Source organism: Tupaia chinensis, unplaced genomic scaffold (assembly GCF_000334495.1).
Source record: "Tupaia chinensis unplaced genomic scaffold, TupChi_1.0 Scaffold000605_1, whole genome shotgun sequence".
In the NCBI taxonomy this organism is placed as follows: Eukaryota; Metazoa; Chordata; class Mammalia; order Scandentia; family Tupaiidae; genus Tupaia; species Tupaia belangeri.
In genome coordinates, this window is record NW_006160123.1 from 72,662 (window position 1) to 91,750 (window position 19,089).

General features: G+C 43.0%; 1 protein-coding gene across 1 annotated transcript in view; it reads left to right on the top strand.

Annotated features, from left to right (window-relative positions):
- The first annotated feature begins 5,661 nt into the window (after nt 1-5,661).
- The window catches only part of TGM7 (transglutaminase 7), a 57,544-nt gene continuing 44,116 nt past the window's right edge, over nt 5,662-19,089 (top strand). Inside the window, 2 exon segments of the mRNA XM_006158711.2 lie at nt 5,662-5,716; nt 8,666-8,737. Coding sequence (XP_006158773.2) covers nt 5,662-5,716; nt 8,666-8,737 — 127 coding nt within the window.

Here is a 19,089-nt window from a genome sequence, read left to right on the forward strand (position 1 = left end):
CCGCCCCTGAATAGCGGGCTGGTGGGGCTGGGTAGCCAGTCTGGGGTCCAGGGTAACCAGGATGTTCTGAGGGTCTTTGTCCATGATTTGTAGCTCTGTAGATCTGGCTGTTCTCGCGAAGCCGGGAACCAGCCCAGGTAGCTGGGCAGGTCGGCGCCGGAGGGTGGCTCTCTTCTGCGGCTTGGATGCGGAGCCTGGTTGTTGCACAACCTGCCCTGAAGTCGGCGGAAAAGGGGCCTCAGAGTGACTTCAGCGCCGACATCGCAGCGGCTTCTGGTTTCATTTCCTGGATTCGACGTGAACCAGCAGGCTTTCCTCTCCGGTCCCCTGGTCCCCATGCTGGCGCCGGTCACGGGTGGCTGCCGAAGGGCGGGACAGTCCCAGGCCCTGCCCGGCGCGACGCGGAGCGGAGCTGCTGCCCCTGGTCCGCGTTCTTGCTCTTCCAGGACTCTCAGGAGTGTGTCCGTCTTTCTTTATTATTATTTATTATACGTAGTACGTATCTCTTTGATAGCAGCTTTTCCAGAAAGCTAAATTGGGTATTCCTTATCTTGCAAGCCTATCTCCTGCTGTGCTTCGTGTTACTTCCTTACTTCGCGTCCTTCTTACATGGGCCTTATGCCTAGTTCTCAAAGAACACATGCCGTTTCGTGCCTTCATTCCTTATTACAATGTTCGTGTAAATTTTTTAAATTAAATTTTATCGTGTTTAAGGTATATAACAATGCTATAATATACAGTAATATGGTTACCATAGTAAACAAATTAACATGTCCATCATTTCATATATTTGCCCATTTTTTTAACCCCCATGGACAGAGTAGGTACTTATCTAGTCATTTGTAACTCTTTTTTTTTTTTTTACTCGAGAGAGAAATAGTGAAGGAGAAAGAGAAAGTAGGGGCTTCTTGTTTTTTGTTTTGTTTTGTTTTTGTTTGGTTGGTTGTTCATTTTTTACCTTGCTACCTTGCAATCCTTCCTGCCTCAGCCTCCCAGTCAGCTAGGACCACAGGTGTGTGCCCGGTGCCTGGCCTGTATAGGTTGGGCTAGGAACCAAACCAGGGCCTCCCATGACACCATCGCCATGGCACAGCAGCACCCTCCCGCTTGCGCCATTGCAGCTGAGCCTCATTTGTAATTGTCCCTCCTGCCTTACTCCTATACCAACCCCTTTATTTTTTTAAGGTAGATTTTTGCTATAGGGCACATGAACTCACTAGAAGACAGAGAGAGACAGAGAGACAGAAAGCAAGAAATCACTGCCCGGGGAGATGGCCATGCCACAATCCCTTCTCTTCCATTCTCCTCTCAGGATCTTGGGCACGCATGCACACGCACCCGATGTGAGTTTTAAGGCTCTGAGTTCAGGACTCAAACTGCAGTCAACTACATTGGAGTCCAACTATGTAAACATTATGCTGGACCCCCATCCCAACCCTTTTCATAAAACTCCTACTTGATCTTTATTTTTCAATTTATTTACTTATTTATTTGAAATAATTATTTTAGTTAACTTTATTTATTTATTTATTTATTTTAACTTGAACAGAGAGGGACAGAGTGAGAGAGTGAGGAAAAATGAGAAAGCAAGGTGCCAGGTCTGGAACTCCAACTGCAGTTGGCCACATGGGAGTCTAGCGCCCTTAACTACCATACTACCTGCCAGACCCTTTATTTTTTAAGAGGTTTTTTCCCTTGGGGTGTGTGTACTTGCCAGAGAGAAAGAGACAGAGATAGTGAGAGGGAAAGTGAGAAATCACCTCCCAGGAGGGATGGCCATGCCATAATCGCTTCTCCTCCATTCTTCTGGGTTCTTAGGCACACACATACACGTGTCTGGTGTGATTTGTGAAGCCACTGGGTTTGGGACTCGAATTGTGGTCAGCCATATGGGAGTCCAGTGATATAACTGCTATGCCATCTGCTGATCTTTAAAGCTTATTTTTGGAAAGAGTTCCCTGATTGTAACCCTTTTTACTTTCAGGCTAGACTAGGTTACCCTTCTGCATTGCCAGAGCACCTTTTAAATATCATCCATATTACAATTATCATATTGTGTTATAATCTGTTTTTTAATCTGCCTTTTTACTCCAGAGTGAAGTTTCTTGAAAGTAGGAATAGTACCTTTTTTAAAAAGAATTATTTATTTAATTTTATATATTCATTCATTTATTTTTTAAAAATTTGACCAAGGAGTGACATGGGGGCGGGGAGGGGAGGGGGAGAAAGCAAGCCACCAGGTTTGGCACTCAAACTGTGGTCAGCCATGTGGGGGTGTCCAGCGCCTCAATCACCATGCCACTTGCTGGTCCCAAGAGTAAGAATAGTATCTTATTCATCTTTGTATCCCTAGGACCTAGCACTCTCTACACTCTTTTTTCTTTTTAAATTATTTTATTTAACCTTAACTTATCTTAATTTGACCAGAGCGGGACAGAGCAAGAGAGAGAAAGTGAGAAAGCAAGCTGCCAGGTCCGGGACATGAACCATAGTCAGCTATGTGGGAGTCTAGCACCCCTAACCACCACATGCCAGCCCTGCACTCTCTACACTCATAACTGGAAAAAGTCACATTTAACTTCTTGAAACCAGGCCTTTCTCATACTCTTTTTTTTCTTTTCTTTTTTTTTTTTTTAATAATGATTTTATTTAACTTTATTTATTTTAATTTGATCAGAGAGGGACAGAGCAAGAGAGAGAGAGAGAGAAGTGAAAAAGCAAGCCACCATGTCCGAGAGTCAAACCATGATCAACCATGTGGGAGTCCAGTGCCCTTAACCACCACGCCACCTGCCTGCCCTTCCTATACCCTTTCAATGAAATAAATCTTGTATCACTGGCTTCCAAAGGATACAAGAAGGAAACAGTCGCACCAGAGAAAAATAATACAATGACACTAAAACAAACAAACAAAACAGAAAGCTCCATGAGCTTCTATCATATAAACCTGTGCCCTTAATCATAAAGTCAGAGAGAAGTAGTAGAACCTTAGAATACAACTTTTAGGGGGCCAGCAGGTGGCATGGTGGTTGGAGGTGCTAGATTCCTATATGGCCAACCGTGGTCAAGTCTCAGACCTGGCAACGTGCTTTCTCACTTTCCTTCTCTCTCTCTCTGGTCAAATTAAAATAAATAAATAAATAAAGTTAAATAAAAAATTTTTTTTAAAGAATACAGCTTTTAGGAACTCCATTCTTAGTTATGCTGGTTCTTCATCTCCTACTCAGACATCTGATGGGTAATGATAGAGGTAAGTAACCAAATACTGTTTTTATAAAAAATCAGTATAGCAATCCATTTTAACTACTAAGAAGATCCACCCATTGTAACTTTAGCCCTGCAACTTACCCTCTAGCCCAGTTTCCTCTGATTTTAGTTTGCTTTTGTTTTTGCCATAGGGCACGTGCACTCGCTGGAGAGAGACAGAGAGAGAGAGAAAGCAAGAAATCACCCCTCCTACCCCACGGGGATATGGCCATGTCACAATCCCTTCTCCTCTGTTCTTCTCTCAGGATTTTGGACATACCTGGAGTGATTTTCAAGAAGCCAGATCTGGGACTACAACTGTGGTAAACCACATGGGAGTCCAGTGCCTTAACCACCATGGCACATGCTGGTCCCTCCTCTGATTTTTTTTTTTTTTTGAGAGGTTTTCACTATAGGGCGCGTGCACTCGCCAGACAGACAGAGAGAGACATAGAGACAGAAAGCGAGAAATCACCCCCAGGTGGGATGGTCACGCCGCAATCCCTTCTCCTCCATTCTCCTCTCGGGATCTTGGGCACGCATGCACACGCGCCCGGCATGAGTTTTAAGCCACCGGGTCTGGGACGCGAATCGCGGTCGACTACGTGGGAGTCCAGCAACACAGCCGTTACGCTAACTGCTGGTTCCCCCTCCTCTGATGTTTTTCCAGTTTGGGGAAGATGTCTCTGTGGCCACTTTGGTTTGAGAAGAACACCTAGACTCACGCCAGTGTCAATTCAACTACGTGGATCCAGCTATAACACAAAGCAACTCTAGGTTTCTGTATCCTGCTATGTGTTAGTCAACAGTTTGTTTTAAAACACTTATTGTTGGGATTTATCATGTAAGTCCTATATACATACTCATGTAGAAATATTAGAAAAAGCAAAATCTGCTATTTTTTTAACATTTTCTAGTACTTCCTGACCATGTTGGGGTCATATTGTTTACCTTTCCCAAATTCTTCTAATTCCTCCCAGTTTTCTTTCTTCTTTCTTTCTTTTTCTTTTCTTTCTTTCTTTCTTTTTCTTTTTATTTATTTATTTTTTTTTTTGAGAGGTTGACCAGTGGTCAACCGTGGTTTGAGTCCCAGACCCGGTGGCTTAAACTCACGCCGGGCACGTGTGCGTGCATGCCAAAGATCCCAGGAGGAGAATGGAGGAGAAGGGTGGCCATCCCCCCAGGAGGTGTTTTCTTGCTTTCTGTCTCTCTGTCTCTCTGGCAAGTGCACACGCCTTATAGCAAAAACCTCTCCAAAAAAAAAAAGAATAGAGATGAATAGAGATGAATAGAGACCAGAAGCAGGCACTTCCCAGGTATAATTGGGTCTTTGAAATGCTTCCCAGTGTGTTTTTCCTTCTTGTTGATTCTTATTTGGTCCCCTTAGGTTATTTAGTCTTTAAGACTAGCCCATGAAGCTGCAAAGCAAAAGACAAAAGATAGGACACAAAAGAAGAAACTTCTAGATGGGAAGGGGAGCCAAAAGCCCTCTGGTCCTGGATGAGAGAGAAAAGAGAAAGAGAGTAAAGTGGTAACCTCCCATTTCTACCCCAAAAACTGAAGAGGAGGAGGAAGAGGTGGTAGAAACATCCACATGGATTTAGGTAACTCCCAATTCAGGGCTTTCTTCTCAACTCTCAGGACAAAGCCTGAGAAAATTGCAATCTACTCAAAGACGTTCTGTATTTAACATGATACCACAGCAACTACCCAGGAGTTAGATTCAAAATTGCTAAGGATATGAGATCTGTAATGACACCAGTTTCCCAGCCTATGTGTAGCATGTTTTGGAACCAGAATTTCCTTCATAACCAGCATAATAGGAAAGTACGGAAATATCCAGCAGATCAGCAGATGCCTAGGGTCAAGCTACAGGAAGCCACAGGAAGGGACTGTGGACTTCTATTGCGGAAAGGTGGGTCCAGCACAAGTTTCAGAAAACAAAGTGGCACCTGGCAAAGACCAACACAGAAGACAAAAGGACCAGTCCAGACCCGGGGCAGCCTGTGTGAGGATATGTAAGCTCCTTCTATACTCAGAAGTTATTGGGAGTAAATGATGTCTTAAGACTTGAGAAAAAAACCTGAATAAGGGGCTTAAATTGTGTACAATGACCAAAGGCACCTAGTTTCCTAAGTTTACACAGTTAGCAAACAGAGGTCTGGAGCCTGTGCCCTCAATTACTACACTATCCTTGGACAGACACTGAGCAGGGCAAATTATCCAGGGACTTGGAAGCTGCTCAGAGGAGTGTAGGTTGGGAGCCGTAGGTTTTAGGGAGCTATATGGATTCTGAGCTAGAGACTTACATGGTATTTAAGGAAGAGCCCTGCAAGATGAGATGGAGAGGAGACTCTAAAAGCAGGATAAAATTAAATAGTAGTGCTCTTTCTACCATCTTCCCATGCTGTCATAATGGTACACAAAGATGTCTTGTCTATAACACTTGTGAGCATCAACAATGATGATGGTAAAAGCCAGATTCTTATCAATGCTCCAAAGTCATTATCTGGTTTCTAACCACGATAATAAAGCATGGTGGCATTGGCAAATTTGAAATCACTGAACACAGAGCTAGAAATTGTTGTGAACCTCATGGACAGCCCAAACAAATATGGAGTGATCAGCCCTGATTTGATATGCAGCTGCAAGATCTAGAAAAATGGCAGAACGGGACCAGCAGTTGGTGTTATGGTTATGTTGCTGGACTCCCACATGACCAACCACAGTCCAAGTCCTGGACCTGGTGGCTTGAAACTCAAGCTGGTTGCATGTGTGTGTGGACCTAGAATCCCGAGAGAAGAATGGAGGAGAGGGGATTGTGGTGTGGCCATTCCCCCTAGGGGGTGATTTCTCGCTTTCTGTCTCTCTGGTGAATGCATACACCTTATAGTAAAAAATCTCTCTAAGAAAAAAAAGAAGAAAGAAAAATGGCTGAACAATCTGCTTCAATCCTATTAGTTTGGTTTCATTGTTCTGACAACCTCAGCTGGCACAATGGACCACAAAGAAGTAATATGAAAACAAAAAGAAGGAAATCCTAGAATTCTTTTTCTAGGGATGTAGTAAACACCTACAAATAAAATGCCCCAATGGGCAAAAAAAATCTGTAATTCAATCTAAAAATGTTAAGAGCTTAAAACAGAGCAAGTACAGTAAAAATAGGGAGGGGCCCATCCTAGACTCTGCAATAATAATAAAATTAGTAGCAGAACTGTGTCAAACTTATGTGTTGGCACTGTACAAAACACTATCTATTTTAATTATCACAACAGCTACTGTAGTTTGCATATGTTCCACCAAAATTCATGTTCAGGCCAGAGGAACAGAATTAAGAGTAAAAACATGATTTGATTATTCTTTGAATGGTGGGGCTTTGGGAGGAGATTTATGATAGGATGCTTAAGGCAGGGCTCCTGTGATTGAGTTTTGGTGAAGATATATATATAATATATATATATCTTCCATTCATGGCATCAGGGACATTTACTCAGTCAGGTGACAGGTACATTTAGAAATCCACATTCAAGAGAAAATTTTTGTGGTAACTTGAGTCCTTTGAAAGGCTTCGTTATTTCTGGATACGGGATAACCAGCCTTCTGGTTACTCAATAAGCACCTTCACCCTTCCTTATTTGTCATATCAAATAAGGTGTCAACAAGTTTTAGTCCTTCCTTTTTCATTACCCAAAACCCTGAGTCATTTTCTGAGGTAATCACCATAGGTAACCACCACCTTAGGACAGAAGGGGAACGATCCACAAATGGACTGGAACAATGGGTACTGAAGTGCATTACATTACCAACTGCTCAACCTCTGTAGTCCAATGAGGGATTCTTTCTGCAAAAATAGAGAAGGCCAGCAAAAAGAAGGGCAGACACATGATTTTTAATTAGCTATAACCACTTCTATTTATTCAGAGCTGGCTCTGTGCCCAGAATTGGGCCAAGTGCTATCATGGGCAATCCTCACAACTCTACAAAAGAGGTACTATTATTGTCTCCTTTGAAAATGAGGAAACCGAGACTTAAAGAAGAGATGTAATTTGTTTGTGGATACAGGCTAATCATCCAAGATTCAAACTCAGGACTGAGAATCTTGTAGTAATCCAGTGTCATGATAGCTCCAATGCTTGGACTAAATCCAGACACACTGCACTAATCTTCCTTGGAAGAACCACCATCACCACATTATACAGGCCCAAACTGGAAGAGTCAAGCTGGCACTTGAAGGAAATAACTCTGAGAATACGCTGCTGGTCAGACTGGCCATACAGGCAGCATCGACTCTGCCCCTGAAATCCCAAAACTCCTTTCTCTGCATTGTCAACCCAGCAACCTGAAACCCATTTGTGTTGACTTTGAAACTAAACCTTATATGACCCTTTATTGCCTCTACTTTAAGACCTATGCTTTCATGCCACACTGAAATAAAATAATCAAGCTATTAGTTTCCATCACAAAAGTTGAGCACAAGCCATTAAGGGCAACCATTGTCCTTTTGTCCAGAACAACCAACCAACCATGAAACTTTGATAAAAATGTGTGGTATTTCCTGGGGCTGGTATAGGGCAGGCAGCCCAGGTGTCTAGTCTGTATTTTAACTTGAAGACTAACTGACATGCTGATGTTTTAGGTTAGTTCTGGAGAGTGAGCTAACTTGGATAGCAAACTCTCATGCAGAAATGTTGCCGTCACTCTACCACATGACTTAGAAACCAGATTCTTTTTAGTTCCTGTTTCATATGTATCACCTTATTTGCTGTAGCTTAAAAGTGGATATTTTTTTTAAGCTCCCGTTTCATATCTATCATCTTATTTGCTGCAGGTCAAAAGTTAAGAGTAGACACTAACTGGGGCCGACAGATGGCGTGGGGTTAAGGATGCTGGATTCCCACTTGGGTGACTGAAGTTCAAGTCCCAGACATGGCACCTTGCTTTCTCATTTTCCCTCTCTCTCTGTCTCTCGTTCTGTCCCTCTCTGGTCAAATTAAAATAAATAAATAAAGTTAAATAAATAATTTTTAAAAATTGAGAAAGAGCAGACACTAACTTTCAGATCTAGGATAACCACTCACATAGAAATGATGTCTGTCTTGATATTAGACCTTCATAGGAGGCATCTTTATCCTTTCTTTAGACCGCAGGAAAATGTCATTTTCAGGGAGGCTGAGTGAATCTCTGGTTTAGGGTTGAATGGAAAGAGTTGCTGTTCGGAATCTCAGAACCTTGCTTAATGGTTATAACTCAGTACTTCACCCACCTTAGCGTTGTTGCTGAAACTATAGGACACCCTGGACACCTTACCTCAATCTTATATACTGTCTAGATGCTGTCTTTCAGGATGTTGTGTTTACCAGAACACAGGAATTCCCATTCCCCTTTCTCTAATGAAAATCCTGCATTTCTGCATCCACAGGAGTTCCATGTCATGGGTTCACTGGTAGGTATCTACACATTCACAAACAGTGGGTCAAGCAGAAATATGGCGGTAGGTAATATTGTCATATGTGAGAAGGAGACCAAGATGTTTGTAAAAGTAACAAAGTTCTTCCTTGACCCAAAACCAACACTTGTCAGGAGATGAAGCCATCTCTCATTTAGGGCTTCTGGAGAAAGTATTGAAAACAATGGCTTAGCTATGTAACCACCCTTAAATTCCAGCCCGGCCCCTTGCCTAGGTGCAGAGTTTCATCAGCCAAGGTTAGAGAACAACCACACCTCACCTTAATGATTTTTGCCCAAAGTTTGTCTCAACCTATGAGAATCCAAGCCATAATAATCATTAGCAACACCACAGACTGACCCAGAATGATCTTAACCCGACTTCCTGTCGGTTCTGAATAAACTTGCCATCGCCTAACACAATTGTTCCTCCTCTGGTTTAAAAGTTGTTCAGGAAGTTGCTCAGGTTCATTCCACAAGTGAATTGAACCTTCCTCTAACAACAGGCAGGGAATTGCCAGGCACAGGTGGAGTCTGAGAGCCTGTGGTGGGAATTGAGGAACCACGGAACCATGAGATGCAAACCAGGGGAGGGTGCTCTCAATCCTTTTGTTCGTCCAGAGGTCAGAAGGGATTTGGGGCCACCACCAAAAGCCTAGTCACAGAAACGTGGTGTGGCATGTACGCATGTACTCAACCAGCTAGATAATGTCCAGCAACTCGAGAGAAGATCTGACTGCCACACTCCTTGCGGAGAAATGGTATGTGCCCATTTAATAGAAGTGGAAAAGGCAAGACCCTTCACGGCTGTCACATGGAATACAGGAAGAGAACACAGTTTGGAGCCTAGAGCTGCCTCTGGGTGACCTGAGAGAGGTCACATAATCCCCAGGCACAATTTCCCACCTGTAAAATGGGTTCGATAGCTTTGTGTACTTCATGAGGTACTCTTGAGGATTAAATGAAGTAAGTGTCTGTACCACGCTTGGCATACAGGGCAAACTCAAAATGAATGTTGGTTTTGATCTCTTTTTCTGCCTTTTGAAGTTTACGTAAATCCCAGATCATCTGAGAGCTACATCCTTAAACCCAGACATGTAAGGCTCTGCATCTCAAGAGGCCCTGCACGTTGGAAGGCCTTTCTCAGTGTTCGTATGCCCCGCTCCAGGAGGGCTGGTAGTGTTGTCTAGTCTGAACTCAGTCCCACATTGGTCCTAATCTTTATTTGAAACACTCTCTCAACTCTTTGAGACACTCTCCCAACTCTCCTTCCTCCACTCCCAAATGTGGGCTCGATAAGATGTCCTGAGGAGCTCCAGAACTCACATTTATGGGGTCATTCCTGACCACTGTGGCCAAGACCAGATTCTAGGAAGGCAGCCTGGTGAGCAGATCACTACCCTTGGCCAAAGTAATATGTCTTTGAGGGCTCTTGCAAGATTGAATTGACTGCCAGAATGGTGTTGACATGCTCACCTTGAGTAACTCAAATTTTTATTTAATCAGGGACCCTACAAAAAATAGTTTCCCATGGACCCCACAAAATCTGAGTAACTTCAAAAAGGCAGAAAAAGAGATCAAAACCAGCATTCGTTTTGAGTTTTCCCTATATATTTCTGGAAATTTGGAAACACCTCTCTTCACAGGTGGTTAAATTACTGTGGGCTTTACTAGCACAGCAATTTTTTTAAAAAAAGAATTATTTTATTGAACTTTATTTAATTTTATTTATGTATTTATTTATTTATTTTAATTTGACCAGAGAGGGACAGCAGGAGAGAGAGAAAAAGTGAGGAAGCAAGCTACCACGTCCAGGACTTGAATCACAGTTGGCCGTGTGGGAGTCCAGCACCCTTAACTACCATGCCAACTGCCAGCCCCAGGCACAGTAATTTTTAACATACTAGTTGTAAAAATTATCAAATCCTTAGGCTTTAAAAATGGCCACAATTGGACTAGCAGGTGGTGTGGTGGTTAAGGCACTGGATTCCCACATGGCCAACTGCTTGGTTCCAATTTCAGACCTGGCAGCTTGAAAATCAGGCTGGGTGCATGTGTGTGCATGCTCAAAATCCTTAGAGGAGAATGGAGGGTAAGGGATTATAGCATGGCCATCCCCCCTCGGGGATGATTTCTCACTTTCCCTCTATATCTTTCTCCAGCAAAAACATTTTCTCTACAGTAAAAACAAAAACATAAACAGAAAGAAAAAAAGAAAGAAAGAAAGAAAGAAAGAAAGAAAGAAAGAAAGAAAGAAAGAGAGAGAAAGAAAGAAAGAGAGAAAGAAAGAAAGGGAGAAAGAAAGAAAGAAAGGAGAAGGAAAGAGGAAGAAAAACCAACAACTTAAAACATTGTCAGGCAGACCCCATAGTACAGCGGTTAAGCTGTGTGCGTAGGGAGCTAGATCCCACATGGCTGGCTTTAGTTTGAGTCCCAGCCCCAGAAGCTTGAAAAACAAGCTAGGGTTGTGTAAATGCATGGCAAGGATCCTTACGGGAAGGAGGACTGGAGGAAAGCAGACTGCAGCGTGACCATGACCCATTGGGTGTTTTCTCTTTCTCTGGCAAGCCAACATGCCTGTAGCAGTTTAAATAAATAAATAAATATGAAGTTAAAATTTCAGTGTCACCCCCATTTTCCTCCCCTCTTCACCAGAATCCTATCTCTCTTGCTCTGTACTCAGTCCTGTCAGTTCTCACTCTGTACGTCTCTCAAATCTAGCCCCTTACTTCTAGGCCATGGCCTAGTTCAGTGACCTCACTGTCTCCAGATTCTCCCATTCCGTTCTGTCTCCCATGTTAACAGAGAAGGTGGAAAAGCCAATATGAACATGTGCTACCATTCATGTAGCACCATTCACAAGACCACCAAGGTGAGGCGACTTCCCATGGCTTAAGAAGGTCAAGTTCGTCTAAGGAAGGGTAGAAGATGGGGCAGGAAAGCTCCCATAGGGAATGATTTTTTACTTTGTTTTGAAAGATGACTAGAAATACCAAGAATGAGAAGATGCTGCTGAGTGGTAATGAGTTTGCAAAGGGAACAGCTTTATAGATACTCCAAGGTGAAAAGAAGCAGATTTAACTTCCTTAACATTTCTGAGAGGTCAGTTAATTGACATGATTTGAACCAAATAGAGAGTGGTATGATATGACGGCATGCCCAAGATTTTGTTTTGTTTTGTTTCTAAGAGCAATGGGAAGCCATTGGGGTTTTAAGGAGGGTAATAAAATGTCAGATTTGGGGGGCCAGCAGGTGACTTGGTAATTGAGGCACTGGATTTCCACATAGATGACCACTGTTTGAGTGCTAGACCCAGCAACTTGAAATTCATGCCGGTTGCATGTGCATGCATGCCCAAGATCCCAGGAGGAGAATGAAGGAGGAGGGATTAAAGTGTAGTCATCCCCGCTGGGGGCGAGTTCTCACTTCTCCGGCGAGCATATATGCCCTTATGGCAAAAACCTAAAAAAAAAATTAAAAAGTCAAATTTGTGTTTAAAATGATCATTCTGACTTTAGTGAGGTTTATGGATGGGACGGAGGCAAAGTAGACAAAATACCCACTGAGAGATTCCTGCAATAAGCCACATGAGAAATGATGGAGACCTGGACAGGTAGTGGTATTAGTGCTCTCAGCGGAGGAGTCTAGAGGCATTCTAAGGTAAGACTGACAGGCTGTGGTGACTGGGTGTGTGGACTCAGGGAGAAGATAACATGAGTTCTAAGGTTTCTGGGTCTATGTTTCCGGGTGATACTTTTCTCTGAAATAGGAAACTCTGGGTAAGGACCAAGTTTGGGGCGGGCTCGCTCGTGGAATAGTCAATAACAATGCTGAATGAATATATGAAAGACTATTTATTTTAAAGTCCTAAGGACTCACTGAAGAGAGTCATTCCAGTAGCCTCCTGGAGTTGCAGAATTAACTTCTTAGAAAAGCAGCCAGAGGCTCGTTACTTGAGTCCCCAGTGGGACTTGGGTATGGTCATGTATCTTCCCTGGGATTGTTTAGGGAATCCCTACTGTTGCTAAATAAACTTTAGAACATTTAGTGTCATCCATTTGAGCAGGAAGGTACTGAATCAGCACCTGTCATTGGTGTGAAGGCCTGATTTGAAATGGTTGCTTTCTCAGACCCACCACATGTCATAAGATACATCTCCTTCATCCCAGATCCCTATAGCTGCTCACGGTACCTACACTTCCACTGTTCCAGTGCCTATCTCTGAGATTTTCTCCAAGGAAATTCTCCAAGATAGAATTCTGAGTATAGCATGTAAACCACCTTTCCCATCATATGAGCCTAAACTTATCTTTCCAATTTGGTGAAAATCTGTTTGATTGTATCTGCAGAGCCTAGAACTGTGCCTGGCACATAAGAGGCACATAACCTTTGTGGAGTGAATGAAATGCATGCAAACTATGAGAGTATTTATCAAAGAAGTCTTCCAGGAGAAAGGAATGTTTAAGCTAGAATCCTGAAGATAAAGGAGTAGGAGGACAGAAGGAAGTGAGAAGGATTTGGGCAGGGAGGAAACAGGTTTGCCCAAGGAACCAGAAGAACGCAGAGGAAATCCGAACTCCTAACTATAGTTCATATGACTAGTGGAGTCTGGCCCTTCTCTCCCTAACTCCTGCCATCTCCCCACATCAACATCATTCCACTCACACTATTGCTCTTTTCCGAGGCCATGAGGATAGCCTGAATATTTATTTATTAAAACAAGTTTAGTAGCCTGGGGTGATCCAGACTGAGGTCAGACAGAGAGGTGAGGACAACAGGGTAGGGTTTACCATAGGAAGGGGCCTCGTGATTGGGAACCCAACTCTACAGTAGGGGCTCAAGAGCTAATCCCAGGCAGAGGATGTGGTTGATTTTATTAACCCCTCTTGCTCTGCCCTCCTAGCAATATAACTAGAAACTTCTGTAATCTTCACAGGCTTATGGAATTGGCCAAGAACGTCAGTCCTGGTGGAGCCAGTCAACCGATCCTTGAAGAGTGCCGCTGAGTTTTTATTCTCCAGCAGGTACCAGCTAGCATGAAAGCAGAACTGACCCGTGGACAAAAGTAAGCAATCTCAGGGATCGCTAGGACTTTTAAGGAAGGGACCTGGGGAAATACTAGACTTCCACCTAATTTCATGAGAGAGGAGTTGGTGGTGTAATTCAGATATCCTAGACAATGGGCTTTATTGTGTGTATGGCTCTACCTGTTCATGGAATGATCTGAGTGACATATAGGAGACAGGGAGTTTGGTGGGGAGGACAAATTACACGAATGACCATCCAAAGTCTGACAAGTGCTGTGAGGAATTACAGGGTTTTTTTTAAAATTTTCTTTTAAATTTTATTTATTATTATTATTTTAAATTTTGCTATAGGGCATGGGTATTCACCAGAGACAGACAGAGAGGGAAATTGAGAAAGCAAGCTGCCAGGTCTGGGACTTGAACCATGGTCAGTCATGTGGGAGTCCAGCGCCTTAACCACCACACCATCTGCTGACTCCAGAATTGCAGTATTCTAAGAGTAAATTCGGAGCCCTCAGCCCTCTTGGAACACTGCAATCCTTCACAGCACTCAAGGGAAGATGCTGCTGGAGTCTGGACTCTGCCCAATTCTCTATGGTTATGGCTGTCTCGTTGGGCAATTTAGCAGCATGTCTTAACATATGTTCTTGCACTCAACATGAATCTCGCATTCTGAAGGATCATAAATATTATCATTATTACCAGTGTAAGTAGCTAATGTTTATACAGCACTTGAAGGCTTCCACATGCTTCCACAAACATTATCTATTTGATTCTCAAAGCAATCACACAAAGTAGACATTGCTATTCACCCTAGTTTACATAGGAGGAAAGTGGAACTTGCAGCAAGAATAATTTGTTTAAGGTCAAATAAGTACTGAAGCTCAGAGGGGCCAGAGCAGGGTCCTAAACCACGTTCTCTAACTCAGAAACCTGTCTCTGTCCATCTGGTTACACAACCTTCAAATAGTAGGTTTCAAATAACAAATGAAGTTTTATAATATTTACAAGACTGAGTAAGAAATCATTTGAATTTGGGGTTGGTGAGTAGAGTTAATGAATTAATATTCAATTCTGAATATTTTGAATTTGAAATAACTACAGGAGCTACAAGTGGAGAACTCAGCAGACACATATGAGACATGGAGGCAGGATTCTAGTGTGTCTACATTTATTTTAGAGTAAAGGTTCTCAGAGATGCTGTGATCTCTGTACAAATCCAGTTGATTAACCCAGCATAGCCCAGCCTTGTTAGCAACATCGTAAATTCCAGGAGAAAGTCCTTTTTGTTCTGGAAACTACATTTAAAACTTGACTGTATCAGGGCTGGCAGGTGGTGTGTTGGTTGAGATGTTGGACTCCTACATGGTCAACCGTGGTTGGAGTCCTGGGCCTGGCAGCTTGCTTCCTCGCTTTCTCTCTCTCTCTGCTCAAATTAAAATAAATGAATGAATAAATAAAATAAAATAAATAACTTTTAAGAAAAAAAAAACTCGACCATATCAGGTCTTTGTCTTTGAGGAAAAATTTTATAGGGAAAACTGAATATAGTATAATCAATTTTAAAATAAGATTTTTTTTGAGAGAGAGAGATTTTTGCTACAGGGCATGTGTGCTCACTGGACAGAGAAAGACAGAAAGTGAGAAGTCACCCCTCCCCCAGACGGGCTGGCCATATCGCAATTCGTTCTTCTTTCTCCTCTCAGGATCTTGGGTACACACTCACATGTGTCGGGTGTAAGTTTCAGGTCACCAAGTCTGGGACTTGAACTGCAGTCGATTACATGGGAGCCCAGAGATGTCACTGCTATGCCAACTGCTGGCCTCCCAAAATATGATTTTTTTTAAGAAAAAATCCCCCAGACGGGCTGGCCATATCGCAATTCGTTCTTCTTTCTCCTCTCAGGATCTTGGGTACACACTCACATGTGTCGGGTGTAAGTTTCAGGTCACCAAGTCTGGGACTTGAACTGCAGTCGATTACATGGGAGCCCAGAGATGTCACTGCTATGCCAACTGCTGGCCTCCCAAAATATGATTTTTTTAAAGAAAAAAATGCTATAGAGTGCATGTGCTTGCTGAAGAGAGCGAGAGAGAAAGAGAGAGAGAGAGAGAGAGAGAGCGAGAAAGAGCGAGCAAGAGAGATATGGGGGTGGAGAGAGAGAGAAAAAGAGCGAGCAAGAGAGATATGGGGGTAGGGAGGAAATGAGAAATCACTCCCCAGGGAGGAGGTCATGCTGCAATCGTTTCTCCATTCTCTTCTTGGGATTTTGGGCACACATGCACATGTGCCCAGTGTGTTTTTTAAGCCCCAGGGACTTTTCAGGGACTTGAACTGTACAGTCAGCCATGTGGGATCCAGCTGCCTTAACCACCATGCCACTGGCTGGCTCAATGTTAAGGTTTCAAAACCAACAATTTATAGCTATAAAACTCTAACATCTAAAACGATTCAGGGAAAACAACTTTGATTTCACAAGTCTGTAACTTTTAAATCTCTAACTCTTTTTATCCCTATTAAAACAATTGTTTCATAAAGTGAGTTTTGGTTGCTGCAGGCAATTTCGGCACCATTTTTAGAAGAAGCCCCAGCTGTCCCCACTTTCCACGCTTTTCTCATGCTGTGCCTCTAAGTCTGGAATGCCTGTCTTGCTCGCTTAATCTCTCTTCTCTAAAACCCTCTTCATCCTCCAGGGGCCCATCACAGATCACAATGCCTCTTTGGGGCTCTTCCCTAAAAGTCTTCTATCATTTTGATGCTGACACTCAGGGCTCCATAGAGGTATTGGCGTGTTTTATCTCCACCAATAGGTTCTAAGCTCCTTGGAGTTAAAAACCAGCTCTTACTCTGTGTGCCTTAAAACGTCTACTGTATGCCTTCAACATCATAGTCAAAGTCATCCCTCAGAATAGTGGAGGATGGGTCCCAGGATCCCTGCAGAAACCAAAATCTGAGGGTGCTCAATGCCTTAAATAAAATGGCGTAATATTTGCATATAACCTACACACATACTCCTATATACTTTAAATCATCTCTACTTTACTTATAATACTTAATACAGCGGTCTTCAACAGTCCTGGCATCAGGGACCTGCCTTGTAAGAGACGGTCCCTCCACAGATGGGGCTAGGGGTTGGTGGCAAGATGACCCAAGTGTACCATATCCACCATGCACTCCATTTCCACCACTATCGTACTGCAATACATGGAACAATTCCACAGCAATAGGTTCAAGCTCCCATGAGAATCCAATACTGCTGCTGATCTGACAGGAAGTGACACAAGCATTGGGGCATAGCTACAAAACCAGATGAAGCCTCTCTGTCCATTCCTTCTCCCCAATTCCACTGCACGGACTGACTGATCAGCCCCCAACAGGCCATGGACTAGCACCAGTCCGTGGCTTGGAGGATTGAGGACCCTGACTTAATGCAACGTAAATGCTATATAAACAGTTATATACTGTATGGTTTAGGGAATAATGAAAAAAAAAAAGCTATAATCAGTAGGTCAATGTACATAGTACACATCAGCAACAATGTGGCACTTTCCATTTGGGATTGATTGATTCTGTGGATCGGACCCCTGGAAAAAGGTTTGACTGTATCAGAGCTTTAAGAGTTCAACAAGGGCCCAGCCATGGTGGTGCAGGCTGTAGGGTGCTGCTCTGCCATGCTGAAGCCACATGGAAGACCTTGGTTCAGATCCCTGGTTGTCCTGAAATACACTGGACCCCCATGTGCCTTTGATCCTGGCTAAAGGAGGGGTATCTTGGTGTGATGAGATCCTGTAAAAGTGATTGTCTCTGTCTCTCTCTAAAAAAAAGAGAGAGAGAGAGATAAAGAAAGAGTTGAACAACTTCCCATTAACTAACAAAATTAATACCAGACTACCCCAAATTCCAGGACGTGAATGAAGGGAAAGGAATTGTATTGTGGTGTGACCATCATGTGTAGGGGAATGATTTCTTATTCCTCCCCCTCACTCCCTGTTTCTCTCTGGCTAGCGAACATACCCTACAGCAAATACTAAAAAAGAAAAAATCCCATGTCCTAGATAAACTATGAGGATATTATGGTAAGGGAAACAAGCTAGGCACAAAAGCTCATGTTTTCTTTTTGTTATTATTGTTTATATTATTTTTAGAGCCTTTTGCTTTAAGGTACATGAGCTCGCTGGAGAGAGAGAGAGCCAGAGACAGACACAGTGAGAGGGAAAGTAAGAAATCACCTCCCAGAAAGGATGGCCATGCCACAATCCCTTTTCTTCCATTCTCCTCCCAGTATCTTGGGCACACATACATACGCACCTGGTGTGAGTTTCAAGCCATTGAGTTTGGGATTCGGACCATTTTCAGCCATGTGGGAGTCCAGTGACATAACAGCTATGCCATTTGCTGGCCCCACAAAAACACATGTCATATGATTCCATTTATATAAGCTATTTAAAGTAGTCAAATTCATACAAGCAGAAAATAGAAGGTGGTTACCAGCAGGAAGGAGGAAAAGGGAATTTATAGTTTAATATGCATAGAGTTTCAGTTTTGTAAGATGAAAAGTTCTGGAGATTGGGAACCAGCAGTTAGCATAATGGCTATGTCGCTGGACTCCCACATAGTCAACCGCGGTTTGCATCCCGGACCCAGTGGCTTAGAACTCACGCCGGGCATGTGTGCGTGCATGCCCAACATCCCAAGAGGAGAATGGAGGAGAAGGGATTGCGGTGTGACCATCCCCCCTGGGGGTGATATCTCGCTTTCTGTCTCTATGTCTCTCTCTGTCTGTCTGGCGAGCGCACGCGTCCTATAGCAAAAACCTCTCAAAAAAAAAAAAAGTTCTGGAGATCAACTTACAACAATGTGAGTATAATTAACACTACTGAAATGTCTGTACACTTAAAAACAGTTAAAAAGATGAATTTTATGTTATTTTTTTGTCTTAATAAAAAAATCAATTGATGAAAAGGAATCCTGCTCTCAAGATACAGAATGATTACAACTAGGTGCAAAACCCCATCTATGTGTAGACAAAATAATAGAGTAGAAATTTAACAAAATGTATATTCCCTGCCCCAGCAATTTAAGAAAAACAAATATGTTCAAAATAATTTAGGAGTCAGCCCTGTAACACAGCAGTTAAGCCCTGTGCATTGGGAACTGGATCCCACATGGTCCACTGCAGTTCAAATCCTGGTCCCCAAAGCGTGAAAAACATGCCAGGTGCATGTGAATGGGTGCCCCAAATCCTGACAGCATGGAGAAATGAAGGAAAGAGGATTGCAGTATACCATGCCTCATTGGAGAGTCTTTCTCTCTCACGCGCATGCCCTCTGGCAATACAAACAGAAATAAAGGAAGGGAGGAAGGGTGGGA